At 43.3% G+C, this 23,796-nt stretch overlaps 1 protein-coding gene across 2 annotated transcripts; it reads right to left on the bottom strand.

Annotated features, from left to right (window-relative positions):
- Window positions 1–203: 203 nt before the first annotated feature.
- Window positions 204–16,924, bottom strand: LOC310770191 (general transcription factor IIE subunit 1-like). 2 transcript variants are annotated; one of them, XM_083630665.1, is made up of 5 exons: window positions 16,516–16,924; window positions 13,593–14,046; window positions 11,620–11,821; window positions 3,438–3,661; window positions 204–1,549 (listed from the first exon to the last, which is right to left on the bottom strand). In XM_083630665.1, exons 2-5 carry the CDS (start codon window positions 14,038–14,040, stop codon window positions 1,167–1,169), a joined length of 1,257 nt encoding a protein of 418 aa, XP_083486791.1. In that variant the 5' UTR covers window positions 14,041–14,046; window positions 16,516–16,924; the 3' UTR covers window positions 204–1,166. The 2 variants fall into 2 exon arrangements, with proteins under 2 accessions (XP_083486791.1, XP_083486792.1); XM_083630666.1 differs by having other exon boundaries at window positions 16,720–16,924.
- Window positions 16,925–23,796: the final 6,872 nt, after the last annotated feature.

The raw sequence follows: 23,796 nt of genomic DNA, 5'->3' as shown, positions 1-23,796 counted from the left end.
TACAACCTGAAGAAGATAAGGCATGTACTTTTGTAAATCAAGAAAATATTTAATAAAAATAAATTTATATGTTTATATAAAAGTATGTAAGCTTGTGAAAATGCTATTTGATACTTCAGTGCAAGATGTTAAGCCAGCACTACATGTTTCACAAAATCCTCAAAGGTATTACTGGAGGGTTGCTTTAAAAAAAAACTTGCCAATTAATGTGGGTTGCAGAGTTTATTCTACAGTATATCCTTTCTTTTCTGCTTATTCAAATACATACAGACCTAGACAGACATGCTTGCATACAGAGCATTTATAACTACCTTTCTGTCAAGGCCCCCAGGACAGCTTATAATTTCTAAATATCAAATCAAGTAGACTATGTAAAACATAAACTGGTCATTGGGCTGGGCAGGGGAACAGTGGCACTCAGTTCAATTGGGTAGGCCCTGATATTATCTTTGCCTGTGTGTGTACCTGTCTCCCTTCTTGCAGGGCAGTTGATGTCTGACCTGTTTTTTTTAGTTATTAGAGCAAATGGCAGAATCTCTTGCTCAACCGACAGCCATTTAGGACACAGTGAATTTCCTTGGAAGCACAGCTAGTAGCTATCACAGGACTCCATAAAGGCCACTTTTCATCAGCATTTTTTGCTCTCTCTCAACCCGCTAAGCCATAGTCAAGCACAGCATCTCAGCATCTAATGACTACAACTCAAAGAGAGTCTTGCTCTCTTCACTGCAGAGAGAATGTAACTTTGATGTGCTTTAAAAAAAAAAAACTAACTTGCTAACTGGACAATCGCCATGTTGGAGGTTTTGTGGACGTAACTCTATTTTTGCTTAGTAGCTTTCCTTGAGAATAAAAAAGGATGCCAACCTTAAGCTTGCAAGGCACATTATATATATCCTCTTACAATTCATACAATTTGGATTTACATTTGGATTTTTAAACAAAAATGCAAAAGCAAACATTCCTCGTTTCAAAATAATAGACTCAACCTCGCTTGACTTTTAGATTGTCAGCTAATCTTCCAATGGAAAACAAATCGACTGTTATAATTGACATATCAAATGCCATTCTTAAACAAAAAGCACAGTAGGGTTTATCCTTTTCACCTGTATTACAATCCATTTGCACAAAGAGGTTCGTGCAAGCCATCAACCTGGTCCATGTGCTTACTCAAAGACAGATTGGAACACCTCCTGCCCAACTTTAATGTAGGCATCTCGCTCTTCATCTGTCATAAATGAAACAAGCTCTGGGTTTTCACTCACTTCACTGTATAAGTGTGGCCGTCCAGCCACAATTACGGTCGGATTTAGAACTATTGGCTCCTGATTATTTTCTAGATCACTGCCGGTGGTGTTGACTGCAGTTGGTTTGGCCTCTTCCTCAGACTCACTGGTGTCGCTTTCTGACTGCTGAGGTCCGTTTTTGTCAAAACAAGGGGTTTTTCCTGACACAGAGAAAGGGATTGACTCGTGGATGAGTAGAGTCCTTAGTACTTCATTGTTAATGGAAGGTTTCTTGGGAGAGTCTGCCACATCCTTAGGCATTTCTAGTAGGGGGGGAAAGAAATACAGTTAAGGGAGCTCTTCACCATGTTTAACCTACCATCCAAATTGAGAGCAAAACTTGTTCCAGAAGGCACTAGATCTAATGGGGTCAGCTTACACTCAGGGAGGTGACTTAGTCCCCTTTGGAGAGACTGCAAAGGCTACAGAGAGGAGGGGAAAGAGTTCTTAACAGCCATTTCTAGATTCCACAGGGTAAGGAATCGGGCAGTGCTTTGTTTTTCACTTATCTAATTAGGTCCCCAGTGACAAGTCGAATTGTGCAGACACAGAGCGCCTCTGAAGCAGGTCAGAGCTCTTCTACCCAGAGGTACAAATGGAAGTCCAATCTCGTAGCTGGTGAATGCCCTTGTTGAAACTGTGTGTTGTTCCTTCAAAGAGAAGAAGCCCAAGATATTGGGATCTCTTTTTCTGCAACCCCCTTGAGTACTGTGAAACATGAAAGCAACCGGGCTTTAGTTTGTAAAAGCTAAACAGTTTGTAATTTAGCGTTGAATAAGTCAAGCCTCAGTGAACCATCATTCCTATAAATAAGACTTTATCAGTGGCAAAACCCGTACTAACTCAATTGCTCTGGAATTGGACTAATATGTATCTATATTCACCGCCCCTGTAATTTATGAGAAGGTGGTCAAGAAAAGAAATGAAATGCCGGCCAAGTAAATATAGTTTTTCACCAACTCAAGCTGCATACTTTGCCACAGTTGGCTATGCACCCTAAAGTTTCCTCAGATGAATGATGATCATATTGGGTGTGCCCCTTTCACAATTGAGCAATCATAGCTTGACACTAATTTATTGGGGTTTCCCAGGAATCGGATGCTTGAAGCCAAGGCATGAAGTGTCTTCACACTTCCCTCTTGCAACAGCAGCAGTTGCAGCCAACTGCAATTGGCACAGGCAGGGTGCTCACCGGCCTTTTCATTGCTGCTGCTTGCCAAGAGAAAGCAGGGCAAAGCACAAGGAGCTCAAATCTGTGTCAACGCAGCAGAGCCAACCCAATCCTCCTTTGCCACAGCACACTCGGCACCTTGTCTCTCTCCAAAACTGGCTGTGACACAGCTTGGGAAAGCAGGTGAGCAAGACCTATGCTGGACCACCTACTGCTACTGGTTAAGTCAACCTTACCGTTTTTAGTTGTGGACCATTTGCAACTTCCTCCTGGGTCGACTGCATCATTTACAGCGGTACCTCTGGTTATGTACTTAATTCGTTCCGGAGGTCCGTTCTTAACCTGAAACTGTTCTTAACCTGAAGCACCACTTTAGCTAATGGGGCCTCCCGCTGCCGCCGCACAATTTCTGTTCTCATCCTGAAGCAAAGTTCTTAACCCGAGGTAGTATTTCTGGGTTAGCGGAGTCTATAACCTGAAGCATATGTAACCTGAAGCATATGTAACCCAAGGTACCACTGTACATTTATTTTGTTTTAGGATTTATAGTGCGATGGCCACTGGCTGTAAGTATTAAAAAACAACAATGCAACTAGTTCACAATTCCGATGGCAAACGACTGCTTTGGTGATGTCCACCTTGCCGCAACATTGACTCCTGTTTGCTCTCGAGTATCTGCACCTAACCAAATGCTGCTTGAGAGGTACTGCTGCTTTAGAGGTTGGGTGTGAAAACTGGTTTGAACACTGGGGAGCAGAGTCTGGCCAGGGCGAAGCGTCCTTCTCAGTACCGACAACATCTGGGACTTCTTAGCTTAGCAAATGTGGTGTTCTACAGCTTCCCTGTTCCAAAATGCAAGGGAAAGACTGACAGAGGAGCAGCAATAGTTCAGCTACCATCAAAGGGGAAGTGCAAACAGCATGGAAATGGAGCACTTTTTAACAGCAGGTGTGAATAATATTCTTGGAAGATGGACTCACCGACACTAGTAGAAGCCACAGCTGAAGAGGTCCCCTTTGTGGTACTTTGGGTCATCCATACAGGTTGTCCTTTGACTGCCTTGACCATTGCTTTCTTCTTAAGTCCAGACTTTTGGATGTCAATAACAACGTTCTGGACATACATGTTCTTGGCATAACTCCTGGCAGCCCATTTCTTAGGGCAACGAAGCAGCTCAGTTTTTGAACATGGATTCTTATCCAAGCTAAAAATGTACACATTAGTCTTGTCACTGACATTCTCCTATTGCTTAACAGACATGAATATTTTAAGTGTACGGCTCTGATTCAGACAAAATTATACTTTTCCCACACCGCAATTTAATAGGGTTATGTCACAATTATATTCTAAGTCCCATTGGCTTCGGGGGGTCTAAATTGGAACAAGACCCTCCTGTTTTAGCTTATTTATTCAAGGTAGCCAGCAAATTATAAAGGAACACAATTTATTTACTACTCCTTGTTAAGAACTCTAGTATGGCTTAGTAGCAGTGCTATTTTTCTAGAAAAAGAGGTGCTGGAACTCACCATGAACTCACCTTGTTCTCTTATAATGGCAATAGCACCGACCTGAAAGGTGCCAGAACCAAGTTCCAGTGAGTTCCGGCTGAAAAAAAGCCCTGATTCGTAGCAACCCTGTTTTGCAAGGCTGTTGTGAGGGACAAGCCAGATATAGGTTGAAAGGCCTTTTCCATCTAATAAATGCTTTATTTGTGATTAAAGCTACAAAAGTTCACGTATGAGAATCTCAGAAATGGAGGCCAGAACAGTCTTTTGTGACTCTCTTATATATTCCTAAGTTAAAAGGCTATTGCCCACACAACTGAACAACCTCATCTCAAAACTACACCGTTAGGAATTATTCTTGTGCCTTTCGTAGCTACAATTGCTATACATGCTTAAACGGGGAGCAGACATGCCTAGGATTCCTCTGCTCAGAAAGGTGCTACCCTATTCTAGGGATGGGACAGAGTTCTACCTTCAACTGGAATCAGGGCTAGCAGCATGTCTTCCTTATTGTGGGGACAGAAGCAATTATGGGCTGGGCACTATTTTCTACTCGGTACCGTGACAACAAGTACTAAACAGTGGCCTAAGGTACAGGAAAGGAAAGGAGTATTGTTATGAGCTTGTGGGTGCCAGACTTCTAATCTCTATAATCCTAGCAAGTGTTAAAATATCATTCAGGATTGCTTCCTCACGAGGTGAATGCCTCCGAATAGGGTGGCATGGGACAGGCAATGAAGAGAGAATAAAGGAAAGGCAGCTCTGTACCAGACAGCAAATGGGTGGCGCCAGGGTGCCAACTTGAATAAAATATTGGGGGTGGGGGCAGGAAATCCCTGCCCCACACCATTTGAATGGCAATGCCCATCAACTTGGAGGGAGGCTCGGCCCCTTCAAATATTTTATGGGTAGGGTGGGGCAAAGGGACCTCGGCCCCTAGGAGTTGGCTCTTATGCATGGTCTCCTTCTCCAGCTGTTAGACAAAGAGAAGGACAAAAGCAAGAGTTATGTGACCTAGAAGCTAGAATGGGGGAAGCTGCAAGCTGGAAAGGCAGACAAGAAGTCGTGGCTGATTTTGGCTTGAATCCAAGGCTGTGCCATGGGAGAAACAAGACCCTCGGGGTGTTGATGCTGTGAACCCCTCCATCGTAGGCTCAGGGTGCAAATGTATGTAAATAAACCATATATCATAAAGACACCACAGTCTCTGCTGTGCCTCATTTCCTAAAGGAAATATGTAGAGAGGTTTCCCATGCCCAGGGCTGATTGTAGGAGCCATTCTGGTTTTCACAACCACACCAGAGTTGGGGTGAAATACACAGATTTCATTCCACTTTGCAGAAGTGGGGTCGGACTGTTCCACCCATCCTAGTCCACACACATATATAATCACCCATATGTGTTGTCACCGAGTCTCGTGACATGATGCTACGAAAGAGCTCCTGCCTATTCCAGTTAGAAAGGCAAGCCCGAGGTACAAAATTAGGAGGCGGCGCCAACGGCAATGGCGGTCTCCTTCTAGTCTGGAGGGGGAGAAGCTCCGCGGAAATCGGGTCTGTCCGCTACGGCGAAGCGGAGTCCCTTTCAAAAATCACAGGCAGGAGAAGCCTGTGAACGTGGGACTTGGCGGGCACCTTTAGCGCCCCCCGGATTTGCGAAGGAACCCCGCAAGGGGCTCCGGAGCGTAACGGGAGTTTGGCGCGGTGCTGAGAGTCAATTGCTCTTTCCGTGGGGTGAAGCCGCACAGCTGTTGCCGGAGAGCGCTGACCTTTTTCCTGTGACAATTCGGCTGCTAAACAACTACCCGTGAGTAGGTGAAGCTTAAGATCTGGGACTAAAAGGAGAAAAAAGGGATTGATTCGGCACTGAAGCGGGAAGGTGTAAACAGGAAGTCCGCCTTCCTTTCTGTATACAGATCAAAGCAAAGACTCTCTGAGCTAATACCTGGAGAGCGGTGCTTCAAAGCTCCAAATCTGAACATCAAAGTAAAAGAACTCCCTCCCAGGTTGCAGGAGAGGGGGGGGAGGAGGGGAAAGTGACTTTTTTGGCTGCAAAAGAAAGGAAAAGGGAATAGAGACCACCACCTAATTCCTGGGAACGGACTGCAAGGATCGTTAGAATTGTTGCACTGAGAGTCGCACTACTTATGGACAATGTAACTTTTTAATGGTTAACTCTGCAAAGGAGATATTTGTTAAAGGTCTTCTCTGGATTTGAAACTGTTGCCTGCTTTGCTGAGGGGGACTTTGGAAAGTTGGAAAAGACATTTTATTGTAACATTAATGACTGTTACAGTGTCCCCCTAGAGGAACATTGAAACTATACACCCAGCTGGGGGATTTTTCCACTCTTAACTTTTAATTCTGGGGAATTTCCATTGCAAGCTTTTACCATGGGATTGACCTTGACTCATAGACAAAGGGTGATGAATGAAAAAACAACAAGATCCGGCAAGGTTAGAGTGCAGCAGCCTAGTGCAGCATCCCAGCAGCGTAGATCATCTGTTCCTGGCCCTCCTGTGACACAGGGGGAAGATACTGCACAAGCTGGGTTAAAAGGAATGGCCTCAGAAGAGGGATTCACTTCGGTACTAAGCAAAATTTATGAAAAATTGGAAAGCCTAAGTAAACAAGTTACTGAACAAACAACTAAAATTGACCAGAATACTGTTAGCATTAATAGCTTGGGACAGAAGGTGAATTCCAATACAGAATCTATTGAAAAATTGTTGCAAGAATCTGCCTCTAATCAAAAGACAGCTGAGGAAGCAAAAGAAAAAGCAGCGGCAGTAGAGGAAGAAATAAAACTGATGCGCAAACAGCTCGGGGACCATCAGTCGCTTCTGTCTATGATTGAACTGAGGGAGAAACAGACTAATTTGAGGATCAGAGCGGTACCGGAATTTGAAAAAGATAACCTATGTGACTACCTTGAGCAGGAATTTGCAAAATTTTGGAATCTGGATGCTAATCAAGACTTCAAGATAGTGAGTGCTTTCAGACTTGGAAGAGGAGGGAGAAAGAACAGGGTGAGAGACTGTTTGGTCACCCTCCGAACGAAAGAAGAGAGAGATAAAATACTGAGTCTGCACTACCAGAAAAGTTTGGAAATAAACGATTCAAGAGTGGAGATTTTTAAGGATATTCCGAAATATTTACTGGATCTTAGAACTAACTATGGAGACTTGGCGGCCCTGCTGAGAAGAAACAGAATTGTTTTTAGGTGGGAATTCCCCCAGGGCCTATCCTTTACATTTAAAGGGAAAAAATTTAAAATAAGATCAGTGGAAGACAAGGGAAAATTTATGAGAGACCACAAAGAAGACCTGCAGAAAGAAGCTTTAGAAGAGTTAAGAGCCTTAAAACCAGGAGTATTAGACATAGCACCACCATCTTTGGGATTGGACAAACCAGCAAAAGTGATACCACCGTCAGAACAAGAGGAAAAAGGAACAGTTGGACTTAATTTGTTTACAGGAAACACATGTGATAAGGCTACACAGGAAAGTATTGATTAATAAAAGATTGGGTCAAGAGTTTATTTCATCGGATAAGGTCAAAAAGAGAGGAGTTGTAATTTATGCCAAAGAGAGCCTATCACCAAAATTTGTTTTTAAAGATGATCAAGGAAGATTTGTGGCAATCAAAATTCAATCACAAGGAGAAAAATTTTTAATAGTAGGAGTTTATGCACCAAATGAGGGGAAATCTGAATTTTTTAAGAAATTGCATGAGACATTGTTAGACTACATGGATTACAACATCATCATGATGGGGGATATGAATGGAGTGGTATCTACAAATATGGACAAGTCGCAGAGACAGATTGTAACTAAAGATGGCAGACTACCAAAAACTTTTTTTGAACTGACTGACAATATGGACTTGATTGATATTTGGAGAATTAAGAACCCCCTAGGAAGAGAGGGAACATTCTTCTCTGAAGCCAAAATGACATGGACTAGAATTGACCAAATATGGATAACTAGAGGACTGGCACCTAAGACTCGAAAAGTGGAAATTTGCCCAAAAACTTGCTCCGACCATAATGCTGTGAAAATGGAGATGAAACTAACACCAATCAGTTCCTTCAGATGGAGGATGAATGACACCTTATTTAGAGATCAAGAGGTTGTTAAGAAGGCCAAAAAAACCTTGAGAGACTATTTTGAGATAAATTTGAATACTAGTATTGAAAAAAGAATAATCTGGGACGTAAGTAAAGCAGTTATGAGGGGGTTTCTGATCCAACAGAATACAATAAAGAAGAGAGCCCAAAATGAAAAAAATATATAAAATTTTGGAAAAAATAAAAGAGGGTGAGAAGAAACTAAGAGCGAAACCAAAGTCACAAGAGATTCTGAGAGACATAAAGTTATATCAAGTGCAATATATGAAGATGATGAACCAGGAAATTGAATGGAAAATTAAACAAATGAGACAAAAGACATTTGAATCGGCTAATAAATGTGGAAAATTGTTGGCTTGGCAAATGAAAAAAAGACAAAAGCTCAATACTATCACTAATTTGGAAGTGGAAGGAAAGAACATTCAGAATCCAGTGGAGATTAGAAAATGCTTCCAGAGGTATTTTAAACAGTTATATACACAAGGGCCACAGAAAGAGTTTGATATAGACCAATTTTAAAAAACAAATGGATTACAAAAAATCTCTCAGGAAAACAAGATAATGCTGAACCATAAAATTACAGAACAGGAGGTAGAAGGTGCCATTCAGAATATGCAGTTGGGCAAATCTCCAGGGCCGGATGGTTTAACCTCAAAATACTATAGATCTTTGAAAGATTGGATAATTCAACCACTAAAGGAGGTTTGTAATGAAATTTTGGAGGGGAAAAAAGCGCCAGAGTCGTGGAAGGAAGCTTATATTACACCTATACCGAAAACTGAGTCGGAAAAGACACAACTTAAGAACTACCGCCCCATATCCCTGCTCAATGTGGATTATAAAATATTTGCTGATATTTTGGCTAATAGATTAAAAAAAGTATTAGGGGAAGAGATACATAAGGACCAAGCTGGCTTTCTCCCAGGTAGGCACTTGTCTGACAACACGAGGAACATAATTAACATTTTGGAGAAGTTGCAAGTGAATATTAATACTAAAGCAGTTTTAATTTTCATAGATGCGGAGAAAGCCTTTGATAATATTTCTTGGAATTTTATGAAGAAAAATCTCCAGGGGATGGGGGTGGGTCAAGGGTTTGAAAATGGTATAAGTGCAATTTACTCAGAACAAAAGGCTAAGCTAATAGTCAATAATGTGATGACAGAGGAATTTAAGATAGAGAAAGGTACACGACAAGGCTGCCCAATTTCCCCATTGCTTTTTATTTCGGTCCTGGAGGTTTTGCTAAATATGATTAGAAGGGACCGTCTGATTAAAGGTATCCAGGTCGGAGCCAAACAATACAAATTGAAAGCTTTTGCAGATGACCTAGTTTTGACGTTACAGGAGCCAGACTCTAGTACGAAAAGAGTATTAGAACTGATTCAAGAATTTGGTCATGTGGCAGGATTTAAGCTGAACAAGTAAAAAACTAAAGTTATTGAGAAAAATTTAACACCGATTGAGAAAGAGAGGTTTCAGAAGGAGACAGGTTTAACATTAGTTAAGAAAGTAAAATATCTGGGGGTTAATATGACTGCTAAGAACTTAAATTTATTTAAAGATAACTATGAGAAATGTTGGACAGAAGTGAAAAAAGATTTAGAAATATGGTCAAATTTGAAGCTTTCCTTGTTGGGTCGAATTGCAGTTATAAAGATGAATGTATTGCCAAAAATGTTATTTCTGTTTCAATCATTGCAAATTTTGGACAAGATGGACTGTTTCAAGAAGTGGCAGAGAGACATTTCTAGATTTGTCTGGCAGGGCAAGAAGCCTAGAATAAAATTTAAAATATTAACTGATGCAAAGGAAAGAGGCGGATTTGCCCTGCCAGACTTTAAACTTTACTATGAATCAGCAGCATTCTGCTGGTTGAAAGACTGGCTGCTTCTTGAGAACACAGACATTTTGGATTTGGAAGGTTTTAATAATGTTTTTGGGTGGCATGCATATTTGTGGTACGACAAGGTTAAAGCACATAAAGCATTTAAAAACCATATTGTCAGGAAAGCATTGTTCAATGTCTGGATAAGATACAAAGACTTATTGGAAAATAAAACCCCAAGGTGGCTGTCACCAATGGAAGCGAAGGCTCAGAAAAAGCTCAATATGGAGGCCAAATGGCCGAAATATTGGGAAATATTGGAACAAGAAGGAGAGAAATTGAAATTGCAGAGTTTTGAGAAATTAAAAGATAAAGTGCGAGACTGGCTTCATTATTATCAAATAAGAGAGGCCTATAATTTGGACAAAAAAATTGGCTTCCAGGTGGAAAAATCAAAATTGGAAACAGAACTGTTAGATCCCAAAACTAAGATACTTTCAAGAAAGTATAACTTGCTGTTAAAATGGAACACGCAGGATGAAACGGTTAAATCTGCAATGATTAAATGGGCACAAGATATTGGTTATAACATTATGTTTGCTGACTGGGAACAGTTGTGGACCACCGGTATGAAATTTACGGCATGTAATGCCTTAAGAGAGAATATTATGAAAATGATATATAGGTGGTACATGACACCAGTCAAGCTTGCAAAAATATATCATTTGCCTGATAACAAATGTTGGAAATGTAAAGAAAATGAAGATACATTCTTTCACCTTTGGTGGACGTGCCTAAAGATTAAGGCTTTCTGGGAGATGATCTATAATGAAATGAAAAAGGTATTTAAATATACCTTCCTGAAGAAACCAGAGGCCTTTCTCCTGGGCATAGTCGGCCAATTGGTGCCAAAGAAGGACAGAACTTTCTTTATGTACGCAACAACAGCAGCAAGAATACTGATTGCAAAGTATTGGAAGACACAAGATTTACCCACCCTGGAAGAGTGGCAGATGAAGGTGATGGACTATATGGAACTGGCGGAAATGACTGCCAGAATCCGAGACCAGGGAGAAGAGTTGGTGGAAGAAGATTGGAAGAAATGTAAAGATTATCTACAGAAACACTGTAAAATTTATGAATGTTAAAATGATGATTGGATTGAATAGGGGGTATTAGCAACAAAGTTAATAAGAATATGCAAAAATGGATTGATAACGGATGAAAATATAGAGTTATAATATGTTAAGATATAGAGTTAAGATAAATGAAAGAGGGTAAGGATTTGCTGATTTGATTATGTAAATGGGAATACAAAAAGGGGAGGTGTGAGGAGGTCAAGGAAACAAGCTAATGAGTTTAAAGATACAAAAAAATGGATTTGTTTTTATTTTTTTTCTTATCTATTCGCTTTTTGCATTTTGTATTTTTATTTTTTTCTGTTCTTTTTTTCTTTTTTATGTATTTTTGTATGTTTTTTCTTATCTCTTTCTTTCTATATGTTCTTTTTTATTCTGTAAACTTTTGTTTTTTGTAAAATCTCAATAAATATTTTATAATAAATAAATAAATAAATAAAAACGAAATTAGTTGGGGAAACCATGACAGTTCTCTACCCCTACCCCAAAATTGTTCAACTCATCAACCTCTACTTTGTGCCAGTATTTCACTTGGAGCTTGATAAGTTTAATGACATGTTACCTTCTTGCTAGTTCCGGTATTTCTGTAGGCTGGGGCTCAAGGAGGTCACATGGCAAAACGATGTCTTCCGTTTCACGGAGCAACTCAAAGATGTGCTCCGTCTGTTGGTTGAATTTGGCCAGCAGAGTTTGGGCATCCCGTCTGGGCAGCGCAGACACATCTTCCTCAACTTCAGTATTGCAGTAGGTGCAACGAAATGTCCCTGACACATAAACAGAGGTGAGGTGATGGGAGGGAGAACCTGTGGCCCCTCCAAATGTTGTTCATTTCCAGCTCTCACCCTCCCCAGTCATGGACCACATTGGCTCAGGTAAATGGAAGTCCAACAACCTCTAGAGGGACCCACAGGCCCTCAGCAGATTGCTGCAGAAATCTAAAGTCCAGCACATAAACAGCTCCGGACCGCAACACCTCAAGGACCACCTCTACCCAGACCAATGTGAGATGTGCCTGTCACAGCCTCCTCAAGAGGTCCAGAGGGTGGCAACATGAAAATGGGCCTTTTTTGCAGTGACTCCCCATCTGTGGAATGCCCTCCCCAGGGAAGTTCGCCTGGTGCCTTCATTACACACCTTTAGGCACCAGGCAAAAATGTTCCTTTTTAACCAGGCCTTTGGCTGATCTGATTTACTTCCTATGCCCTTTTAAAATGTGGTGGTGGTGGCGGTTGTTGGGGCGGGGTGCTATTGTTTTTTTCTTTTTTCTTTTCTTATTACAGTGGTACCTCAGGTTAAGTACTTAATTCGTTCCGGAGGTCCGTTCTTAACCTGAAACTGTTCTTAACCTGAAGCACCACTTTAGCTAATGGGGCCTCCCGCTGCCGCTGTGCCGCCGGAGCACGATTTCTGTTCTCATCCTGAAGCAAAGTACTTAACCAGAGGTACTATTTCTGGGTTAGCAGAGTCTGCAACCTGAAGTGTATGTAACCTGAAGCGTATGTAACCCGAGGTACCACTGTATATATTTTGTGGTTTTATATCTTGATTTTATTCTGTGAACTGCCCTGAGACCCCTGGGTATAGGGCGGTATATAAATTCAATTAAAAAGATGGGGGGGGGGAAATAACCCAAAAACTACCCTCGCTCTCCAGATCTTCTTTTAAAAGATCTGCAACATGGGGTTGCCAGAAGCTGCCTTATGCCGAGTCAAACCATTGCCCCACCCATAATGGGGGATGGCTCTGTTGGTTAGAACATGGTGCTGACAATGGCAAGGTTGCAGGTTCGAGCCCCCGTAAAGGACAGCGACATATTCCTGCATTGCTTGGACTTGGGCTTGGACTAGATGATCTGCAGGGTCCCTTCCGACTATGATTTGATAAGATCCTAGCTCAATATGGCTCTCACTAACTAGCAATGGTTATCCAGTGTTGAAGGCAGAAATCTCTCCTAGACCTCCCTGGAGATGATGGAAACTGAAATTAGGAACTTCTGCATGGAAACCAAATGCTCTATACCCACTAAGCTAAGGCCTTTCCCTGCACAAACAATTACAATTCAGGTGCATTTTTATGTTCCGGCGTATGTTCTAAAGGATAAGAGGCTACGTGAATGTTAGAAGGATGCTGGTTGAATGTTAGAAGGATGCTGGAATGAAGTTACATGGCTTTAGCAGAAATGTTATAAAGAATTAAGTAAAAATAGATTGTTAATAGGTCAAAGTGGAAAATTTAAGGTTAGGTTGTGTTAAGATAAATTATAGAACAAAAATTGAGTAAGATGGAAAGGATTTGCTGAAATAGCTAATTGAATTAGAATACAAAAGAGGTGTGAGGAGGTCAATGAAACAAGTAAATGAAAGACAAAGATATGGAAATATTGGATGTGTTTTTAATTGTTTTTGCTTTTCTTTTTGTTTTACTGTATTGTTTTCTGGTTTTTTCTCTTTTTTTCCTCTAATCTTTAAACCTTTAATAAATATTTTTTTTAAAAAAAAAGGATAAGAGGCAAACGATACAGATGCAGCAGTTTACCTGTGAAAGCATCAAACAATTGATTCACTTCCAGGTCGGTGTACGCATTTGAGCAGGCGGGACACTTGAAGGACGATCGGGTGGTGGAACGCTGCTCATCTGCCTCAATCTTCCGGCGCATGTGATCCAGCTTGTACTTCGCCACATGCACCAACACCTTGTAGTTAATGTAGTAGTAATTGTGCCTCGCGCTCTTCCCGTTGAGGCCTGTCTCCACGTGCATGCGCAGCTTCACAAGTTTATCGGCCTTGAGGGTGTTCAGGATGGTCCGCAGCTGCTTGCGCTCATACCTGAGGAGCAGCAGCAAATCGTCCTCCTTCACGCATGCGTAGCGGATCAAAACATCGAGGGCCAGCGCATGTTCGGCCCCGTAGAAGCCACGCACCATGTACTTGGCCAAACGTTTCAGGGCTGTGGGGACTTCGGTAATAACATCTTGGCCTCCCATTGGTACCTACATTATAATCAGGAGCCAAGGCGGAATCAACACAAAGGAAAAGAAGATAAAACCTGCCGCAGTCTCTAAAAGTATGCTTACGGAAGAGTTTAAACCAATGGCAGCAACATCCATAGTTTAAACCCAAAGCTCCCCATGGGGGAAGGGAAAAGGGACATTAGGACAAGGAGGTGTCCTTCTAGAGGAGATGAAGGATGTTTGGTTAAAAAAAAAAGGTAAAGGACCCCTGAATGGTCAAGTCCAGTCAAAGGCAACTATGGGGTTGTGGCGTTCATCTCGCTTTCAGGCTGAGGGAGCCAGCGTTTGTCCACAGACAGCTTTCCAGGTCATGTGGTCAGCAGGACTAAACTGCTTGTGGCGCAACGGGACACCGTTACGGAAACCAGAGCACACAGAAACACCATTTACCTTCCCACAGCAGCAGTACCTAATTATCTACTTGCACTGGCGTGCTTTCAAACTGCTAGATTGGCAGGAGCTGGGACAGAGCAATTGGAGCTCACTCTGTCGTGTGTATCTGAACCGTCAACTTTCTGATCAGCAAGCCCAAGAAGCTCAGTGGTTTAGACCACAGCGCCACCCGCTTCCCTCAAGGGTATTTAATCAGGCGTTAGAACCTCATAGAAGAAAAGTGGAGATAGAACCCCTCACTTGCATTTTCCCCATGGCCCATAATTCCTCTTAAAAGTTTTGTTTCAGGCATGGATGAGGTACCTGTGTGTCTCCAGAGGTTGAACTACAATTCCCACCATCCCTGACCATTGGGCCATACTGGCTCCAGATGAAGGGTGCTGGAGCCCATCACCATCATCCTGAAGTGTTGTGGTTCCTGTCTTAGGGATTAAGTTCAACAGGGCACTCAGAGCTCCTTCCGCATTCTTCAGGGGAAAGTCCCATCAAAGGACGACGGAGATGCTACTGAAAAGGTGCACATTCTGACTGCCACATAAATCCTAGGAGAGGGCAAGGTGTCCTAAATCAGGATTCCACTAAATTAAAATTAACCTCAAGGTCTTGCCAGACACTTTAAAATCTATACGGTAGCGAGAGATGTGCAGCAGCAATAACCCTACCTAGGTCCTACATCAGTAACTTCCCTTCTCATCAAGTAGGACTTCAAGTGCTCTCAAACCCCAAGACAATATGTGATTGCTGTGCTCTGTCTGCCATGACGAAAAACTGAAGGGGCAACGGGAAACTTTGGCACCAGCCATCCTCTATAACTCCTATTCATTCCAAAGGGATGTCTAGTGCGACCTCTACTAAGTAAGTCTGTGATCGCACAAATATTTCCCTGACCATTGGGCATGCTGGCTGGGGCAGATTGAAGTTCAACAACAACATCTGTGGGACACAAAGAGCCTAGAATAGAAATCGCACTCATTGGGCAATCTGCATGTCAGCTACGTAACTGGTGCAATGTGTACCTGAACAGGGGAGAAGCTGGACCATTTGGGGCAGGCCATAATACCACAACTTGGGGTCACCTGCCAAAGACAAATATTGCAGGAGGATTACGGCAGATCAAAGAAAGTCATTATTCACAGAGCTTACAATTAATTTATGGACTTAACTGTCGTGGGATGGGCTGACGGCAACTACTTGATGCCCTGTTAAAAATGGGAGGAGATAAACTAATGTATTAAATTTAATTGATTATTTTTAGGCCCATCAGCAGCTACTACTGACTAACCAAGTGTAGGGCCTTCCCCATCGGTGAGCCTCCAGATGTTGGCTACCACCTCCCTTTAGCCACGTCGGCTGGAGCTCTTGAAAGCCAAATCCAAAAAGATTTGAAGGCCATCAGTTTGCCAATCCTGAGTAAGATAGAATCCACATATGCAGAGGCAGCCTAATTCTGAATGCCGTATCCAAACTGGTGACAACAACAGAAGGAGACCTCTTGTGCCCTGCCTGTGTGCTTCTGCAGCAGACATGGGAAAGTCGAGTTCTGCAGATGGCGGCCGTCTCTCTATCTGCCATCAACCAGCACAGCCAATGGTCAAGGATGATGGGATTTTTAGTCACAGGCCTTCCATTGCCATACTGGAGGCATTGTTTGAAATGCTACCGTTTGAAACAAAACACAAAGCCACACAGACTTTGGGTCCAATCCCTCATCTGACCAGCTTGGGGAGCGCATTGAAAAATCTGCCTTTGCAAGTCACAAACTGTGAGGCAACCATTCTACCTTGCACAAAGCTGGTCTGATGAGGTTGGTTTCAATGCGTTCCTCCCCAAAACTCCTGTTGCTATGGATAGAAACATAAATTATCCATGGCAAGTTGGAAGCGAGTTCAGAGCAGCGAGTTCATAACATTCCCATGATAACAATCTACTTCCACAACTAATAAGTGAAAAACTGGTTTGCCATTAAGACTTGGCACCCAACAAGCAACTAGTACAGCCTCAGAGCAAGACTGAAGAAACAGTTCTTGTATCCAAGCGGCCCAAAATGCTAATTACCTCCCTTTGTGGCGGCAGCAGGAACTTCAAGATTGCCTGGGCCTCGAGATGCTTTCCCAAGGCTCCTCCCAGCCACCTCTCCTATTTCCCTCTCCTTCTGGAGTTCCTTAATCAGCACTCTTAAATTCTAAGCATGTGATAGGAATTCAGAGGAGTGGGGCTGCTTGACAGCTGTTAAGAAATCTCTAATGCAGCCCTGCTCACCTGCAGGTGATGAACACATGATTGCTCAAGGAGCAAACACAAGTAGAGCCGGCCAGGTGGAGGCCGAGAGGAGCTGAGAAATTTTGTTCCGCCAGCTTTTGCAACGCGATTAAAGCAATATCGCAAGAGCTTGCTCAGCCAGTGCAGACTATGACTTAACAGTTGCCCGGGCTGCTTGACTCAATGTGCATCATCGCCTTGCCTTTCGCCACTCGGCGATTCCTTTCTAAAGTGGGGAGGGAGGGAATGTGGACTTTTAAAAGACAGTGTTGAATAATGCCATCCCCTGAGATCAGTGATGCTCTGCATTTCCATGTGCTACTCTGTTCTCCATCTGGAACCCAGAAGTCTGTCTCGCTGACAAATAAAGGGGTGCCATTTCAAGCAGAGACTTCGCCACTTGTTCCCTCGTGCATTTTATGCAATGCTTTCTTCACCTTATTGGTCGTCTGCAGACCTTCAAATTCTGGAGACATACCACTTATTCCATATGATAAAAGCAAAAGAAAGCCTGCTAATTATTACATTTTCCATTTTTATAGCAAGCAAAAGCAAGATAAAATCAAAACCAGTACCTGTTCATTATAAGATATACACAGAAAAATAGGGTAAATTGTAGCATAAAGATTAGGTGGGGTTTTCCCCTCCAAAAATCATGTTGAAAATTCTGGGTCGTCTTATACATGGGTAGTGCATTGTGGGGACGTGGGGAGCCAGAGATTGTGATTGGTGGCTGTGGCAAGGGCTGGTGTTCAGAAGCTTTTGTTGCGGCATCAAGTGGGCAATTTGCTGCTTTTGTCGGCGAGGAAATAGAGGATAGGTTGATTTTACAACATGGGAGAGTGGCATTGCCAGTCTGGTGGGTGAGTGATTTTTCTGCAATCCCCCCTAAAAAAAAAGCTCAACTCCTCTGGGGAATCCCCCCTCCCCAATTTTCTTAATTTTGAGTCCCCCAAAATAGTCTATGCGATGTTAGATACAGGGGGAAAGAGGTTTATTTGGTTGCAATTTGGGAACATTTCCCCTTGGCTGCAGTTTCTCTGCCCAAGGAAAACACATGATATCATACCTGGAATTGCTTTGGAATTGTGTTGCTGTTCGTTCATCCTGGATTCTAGATTTTGTTGTGGCACTGAGACATGATGTACAGTGAAACAGGAATATCCTCTGTAGTGTGAATTGAGATCACTTCTAACTGGCCAACCCCCTAACATTTTACAGGGTGGTACAGACTACAAACTTCTATTTACCATTTCTTAATTTCCCATTAAAACTGGTAAAGCTTTTATCTCAATATTAAACTATTTTTGTATCTTTTTTGGGATAATAGCTTTAGACGCTTCCATGTTCTCCATTTTTTTGGAGTGGGGGGCACTGGATTTGCTTTTCTTTGTACTCTTGTAAAGTAATGCTAAGGACAATCTTGTTGACTTGCTTGTTATCACCGCCAGCAAAATGTACGGTAGCTTCTTTCTTGCAAGTGAAGAGCTGAACTTTCTTTCTCACATTTGTGGATCAGAGCAATTCAAAGTCTTTCACAATGCTGCTACCGAGAAGGCCCTCTGCCTGGTTCCCTGTAACTTCACTTCTTGCAGTGAGGGAACCACCAGAAGGCCTTCAGAGCTGGACCTCAGTGTCTGGGCTGAACGATGGGGATGGAGATGCTCCTTTAGGTCTACTGGGCCGAGGCCATTGAGGGCTTTAACGGTCGGCACCAACACTTTGAATTGTGCTCGGAAATGTACTGGGAGCAAATGTAGGTCTTTAACAACTGTTGTGGTCTAAACCACTGAGCCTCTTGGGCTTGCTGATCAGAAGGTCGGCGGTTCGAATCCCCGCAACAGGGTGAGCTCCTGTTCCTCTGTCCCAGCTCCTGCCAACCTAGCAGTTTGAAAGCACACCAGTGCAAGTAGATAAATAGAAGCGGAGAAAGTGGGTGTGGTGGGGGCAGTCTGCCCGGGTGTCATCCCTGAGGCGGGGTGTGTGACATCGTCACGGGCAGTGGCCCCCCTGGGACACTCCCTGCCATTGGCGCACTGGGCGGCTAGCCCTGCCCCCATGGGCCGCTCCGGGTGCTGGAGCAGCCTCTGGATAAATAGGTACCGCTGCGGCAGGAAGGCAAACGGTGCTTCCATGCACTCTGGTTCCCATCACGGTGTCCCATTACGCCAGAAGCGCTTTAGCCATGCTGGCCACAACCCGGAAAGCTGTGGACAAACGCCGGCTTCCTTGGCCTGGAAGTGAGATGAGTGCCGCAACCCCATAGTCGCCTTTGACTGGACTTAACCATCCAGGGGTCCTTTACTTTTTTTTTATACGATGTTATACTTTTGAGGAAGATGCTCCAGGCAATTTAGTCACTGCTGTGCAGCTGTGCAATAAATGATGGAAATTTCAAGCGTGGAATAACCACACCAATTGGCTCATCAGGGCAAAATACCTTAAACCGCCTACGGTTCTTGCAGCTTTACATCACCAGTATTTATTAGCCATTTATCCATCACACCCTTTCTATACTGGGGAAAAGTTCCCTGGTATTTGCTGTGCATTACACACCCCACCCCAGAAGGCAAGCACCAAATGTTGCCTTCTCCTTGTCAGCGTCTGCCTCGGGAATCTTGACTTGTATGTGGCCTGCTTCCTCCTCTGGCAAAGATGAAGAATTAGTAACGTTCTATCACCCTGGAGAGCTTTGTTGGCGAGAGCTGATAGGTGCTGATAATGCCCAGGCTGCAGGTTCGATCCCCGTATGTGACAGCTGCATATTCCTGCATTGTAGAGCATTGGAAGAGAAATTCTACTTTGAAATTCTATGGTTCTACGAACTCCAACGCCCACCAGTCCTAGCAAACCCGGCAACGGCCAGTATGGGTGTTGGAGTTGGGCATGCATATGCTTAAGAAAAACCCATCTGCCTATCCACTCAGAATGTAACTTACCGTATTTGCTTCCCATAACCTACCTATAGGTCTTCAAAGAACTACTGCCAATCGATAGAGCACAATGATTTGGATGAGCAGGAAAACACAGCTTTTTGTGGGTGGGGGATACAGACACCGCAATCTTGCATTTACGCCCGTTTAACCGTTATGATGCGGGTGGCGCTGTGGGTAAAACCTCAGTGCTTAGGACTTGCTGATCGCATGGTCGGCGGTTTGAATCCCCGCGGCGGGGTGAGCTCCTGTCTTTCGGTCCCAGCTCCTGCCCACCTAGCAGTTTGAAAGCACCCTCGGGTGCAAGTAGATAAATAGGGACCGCTTACCAGCGGGAAGGTAAACGGTGTTTCCGTGTGCTGCGCTGGTGCTGGCTCGCCAGAGCAGCTTCGTCACGCTGGCCACGTGACCCGGAAGTGTCTCTGGACAGCGCTGGCCCCCGGGCTCTTAAGTGAGATGGGCGCACAACCCTAGAGTCGGACACGACTGGCCTGTACAGGCAGGGGTAACTTTACCTTTAACTGTTATGACTGCCCTGAGAATTATGGCTGCTATAGATGAGGGCACAGAGATCTCTACTGCAGATCTCAAGGGCCTTCATCTAACAAGTTTCAAGGTTTCCTTGGTTAAAGGGGAAAGTGTTCGGCTATGGCCCGCTAGCTGCGTGGAAGAGATTTGCGTTGCAGGAGTGGACAGCGGCCACATCTGTTGAAATCAATGGGCTTGAGCATGATTAATGCCCTGCTGTAAAGTGGCCAAGATGTAAAAAGTTCTAGAAACAATCCGTCTTGCCAAAGCATAACCTAATGATGAGCTGTACAATTTATTGCACAGATCTACTTGCTAATTAATTGACACACAATACACCAGATTGTTTCTAAACCCTATTGTTATCTAGTGGTGACCAGAGCTGCAAACCTGTGTATGCCTACTTACTTGAGCATAATCCCCTATTAAGCAATGTGGGACTCCACCCCAGACACACACCCATAGCAGTATTTATGTTGGATTACAATCCAGTCTGTTATTGATCGACTAATTTTTTCTCCTTAAAATTGGGTGTTATGAATTGCCTTGTTTAGACTTGCAGGATTTAACCAGTCACTTTAGTAAAAAACTAGGTCATAGAACGAGTCTAAGTTTTGCACCCCATTGTTAACAGAGGTGCAGCTGCAAGACATTCTAGTTTCAAGCAAGTGGAACTAGTTGAGCTGGCTCTGGCAACGTGGAACCTGAAAACTGGAGAAGCCTGGTTAAAGGCAGGTCTTCATGGAGTGTCGGTGGTGGTGGGAAAGAAAAGATTGCTAAATAAATTAAATAAATAGCAACTGCAAAGTTTATATAATGCTTGATAGTAGTAAAACCTCTAAGCCGTTTACATGAAATATTAACATTATTGGAAAGTTAACCATTAAAAACTTTTACAGATTTTTTTTTTAAAGATTAAAGCTTGTCAACATTTACATATCTGAACAGGCTTGCCTAAACAAAAATGTTTTAAGCAGGCACTCAAGAGAGTATGGTAAAAGCCTGGTGTCAATTGGCAGGGAGTTCCAAAGTTGCTGCCACACTAAACAATAAATTTCTTACAACTGCGGAGCAGTTACTGGGTGGCAACCTGTAATGGTGCCCGTTCTGCAGATAATAATAATAATAATAATAATAATAATAATAATAATAATAATAATAATATCTTTATTGTCATTGCCCCCTCTCAGGGACAACGAAATTACTTGACTGCTCCATAAAAACACTAATTAAAACAATACAGTATAGTACAGCAAGGAAGATTAGATGACTTTCAAAGTCCAGGCTTCCTATTCAGGGCTGAGATCGCTCTGGAGAAGAAGCTGTTCTTAAGATGGCTCGTTCTTGTCTTCATCGTCCTGTATCTCCCAACGGCAGGAGCTCGAAGAGACAGTGACCAGGATGCGATGGATCTTTTACTATGTCCAGTGCCTTCCTATGGCACCTTGTGGCATAAATCTGCTCTAAGGTGGAGAGTGGGCAGCCAACAATGCTCTCTGCTGCCTTAACAACTCTGCACAACCCCATCCTGTCCTGGGTAGTACAGCTTCCGTACCACACACATAAGCCATAAGTGAGCACGCTCTCAATGGCACAGTGATAGAAGCCAAGCAGCAGTTTCTGCGGAAGATGGTTTTTCCTTAGAATTCTCAAAAAGTACAGTCTCTGCTGCGCCTTCTTCACAAGCCCCCTTGTGTTGACACTCCAGGACAGATCCTCTTGTAATTCAATGCCCAAAAATCTGAACGTTGTTACCCTCTCCACACAGACCCCATCAATCAAAAGTGGCTGGATATTGCTCTTCTGTCTCCTGAAGTCCACCACAAGCTCCTTTGTCTTCCTTGTATTTATGAGCAAGTTGTTAGCTCTGCACCACTCTGTCAGCCGCTCCACCTCATCTCTATAATCCGTTTCACCCTCCAAGTGGTCTAGTGGGTACATATGGGCTTTACATACCAATATATAACCTTGAACGTAGCCTGGTAACAAGAATGACGAGGACAGATCTGGGAGCAGAGGTTCGATATGCTAACAGGGTCTCGCGCCTGTCAGAAACCCTGCTGCAGCGTTCTGAACTAACTGCAGTTTCCAGGTGAGGTGCAAGAGAAGCCTCACTTACGAGTGCATTGCAGTATAAATAAAATCATCATCATCCAAGTGTTAACTCAGGTTTCCTTGGTGTGAAAACAGCCGACACATTTTGCACCAATTATTTGCTTTCGTTCAGAACTGAAAGGAGAGTGGCAGTAAGTTGGTGATCCTGTAGAGGGCATGGCCTTGCAGTGCAATGGGGAGATGAGGATCATTATTGACACAATTGTTCCTGAGTAAAGCTGACAGGGGATCTCACTCCAGTGATTATTGAAGGCTTAAGTCACATAGTGAAGCAGCAGCGAAGGAAGCAAAGAATTACTCCGCTGTCTCCTCAAACAGGGAGAGTGAGCAATGTAAAACCAAAGGAAGAACATCCATCTTACTTCTGCTAGTCAAGCATCTCCCATTTTCTTCCAGGAGGGAAGTCTCGGGAATCCCAGCCTAGCTTTTTACGTGATGACACACAGTGCATCTTGCAACAGCAGTAAATCATAGCCATGGGATTTTGTTTCAAGAAACAGGCATCAGTGTGAAAGATTGGGGCAGGAAAAGAGGAGAGACGGAAGTCCTATACCTTGGCCACCACCATAACCTTTGTAGCCAAAATGTTGATTTTGTGACGATTAAAGGATTTGGTTGATTCAGTTGGGAAACATTCAGTTTCTATATTCCTGATTTTACTGTGAACTCATCTTTCCAGTTTCCCTGTGTATCAAAATCTTGCAACGGCACCAATGTTTTAATGCTTAAAAGCGCTATACAGTGGTACCTAGGGTTAAGAACTTAATTCGTTCTGGAGGTCCGTTCTTAACCTGAAACTCTTTCTTAACCTGTGGTACCACTTCAGCTAAAGGGGCCTCCCGCTGCCACTGTGCGATTTCTGTTGTCATCCTGAAGCAAAGTTCTTAACCCGAGGTACTATTTCTGGGTTAGCGGAGTCTGTAACCTGAAGCGTCTCTAACCCGAGGTACCACTGTATATATATATCTATGCAGTCTGGAAGATCTCAGCTGGACTTATTTGTGCTTGCCAGCTATCTTTATCTATAGAACTATCTTTATTTTTATATAGTTGGCAAGCATAAATAAGTTCAGCTGAGATCTTCCAGACTGCACAGATACTTTGAACAATATTTTCATTTAGAAGTCACATACTGTGTAAAAACCGGCAAGGCATTCCTTATAAACTTGTGTCTTTTTTGGCTGGGAATTCCAACTGTGTGGGGGACGGACAGCTGGTCAGACAGGGAGGGGCAGATCTGCATTAATGCATTAATACACCAACGTAATATTCAGATGTAGGTGCTGGGCCACTTTCTTCTTTGGAACTTGCCTCTCCTGCCCACTCAGAGCATGTTAACCAGGCATTCAGAAGCACCCTTTCCAAACTACCATTCCTCCCTAAGGGAAATTTGTGCTTAGGTGTTAACACAGCCCTCGAGATGCATATCAAATCACCAGAAGGATCAACAGACAAAAGGCATGGCCAGTTTGTGGGTGTAGGATTAGCCGCCTCTGCAGAA

The sequence above is a fragment of the Podarcis filfolensis genome, assembly GCF_964270895.1.
Source record: "Podarcis filfolensis genome assembly, chromosome: 9".
Lineage (NCBI taxonomy): Eukaryota > Metazoa > Chordata > Lepidosauria > Squamata > Lacertidae > Podarcis > Podarcis filfolensis.
Note: the sequence above shows the minus strand (reverse complement) of the source record. Positions and strands in the feature narration are given on the sequence as shown.

What these genes read in the sequence shown, in the direction of transcription:
- LOC310770191 (XM_083630665.1), bottom strand. Translation starts at nt 14,040, where the DNA reads ATGGGAGGCCAAGATGTTATTACCGAAGTCCCCACAGCCCTGAAACGT. An exon ending in ATTGTTTGATGCTTTCACAG is followed by an intron (nt 11,822 to 13,592) that starts GTAAACTGCTGC and finishes TTTATGTGTCAG; the next exon opens with GGACATTTCGTTGCACCTAC. An exon ending in TGTGGCTTCTACTAGTGTCG is followed by an intron (nt 1,550 to 3,437) that starts GTGAGTCCATCT and finishes CCCCCCTACTAG; the next exon opens with AAATGCCTAAGGATGTGGCA.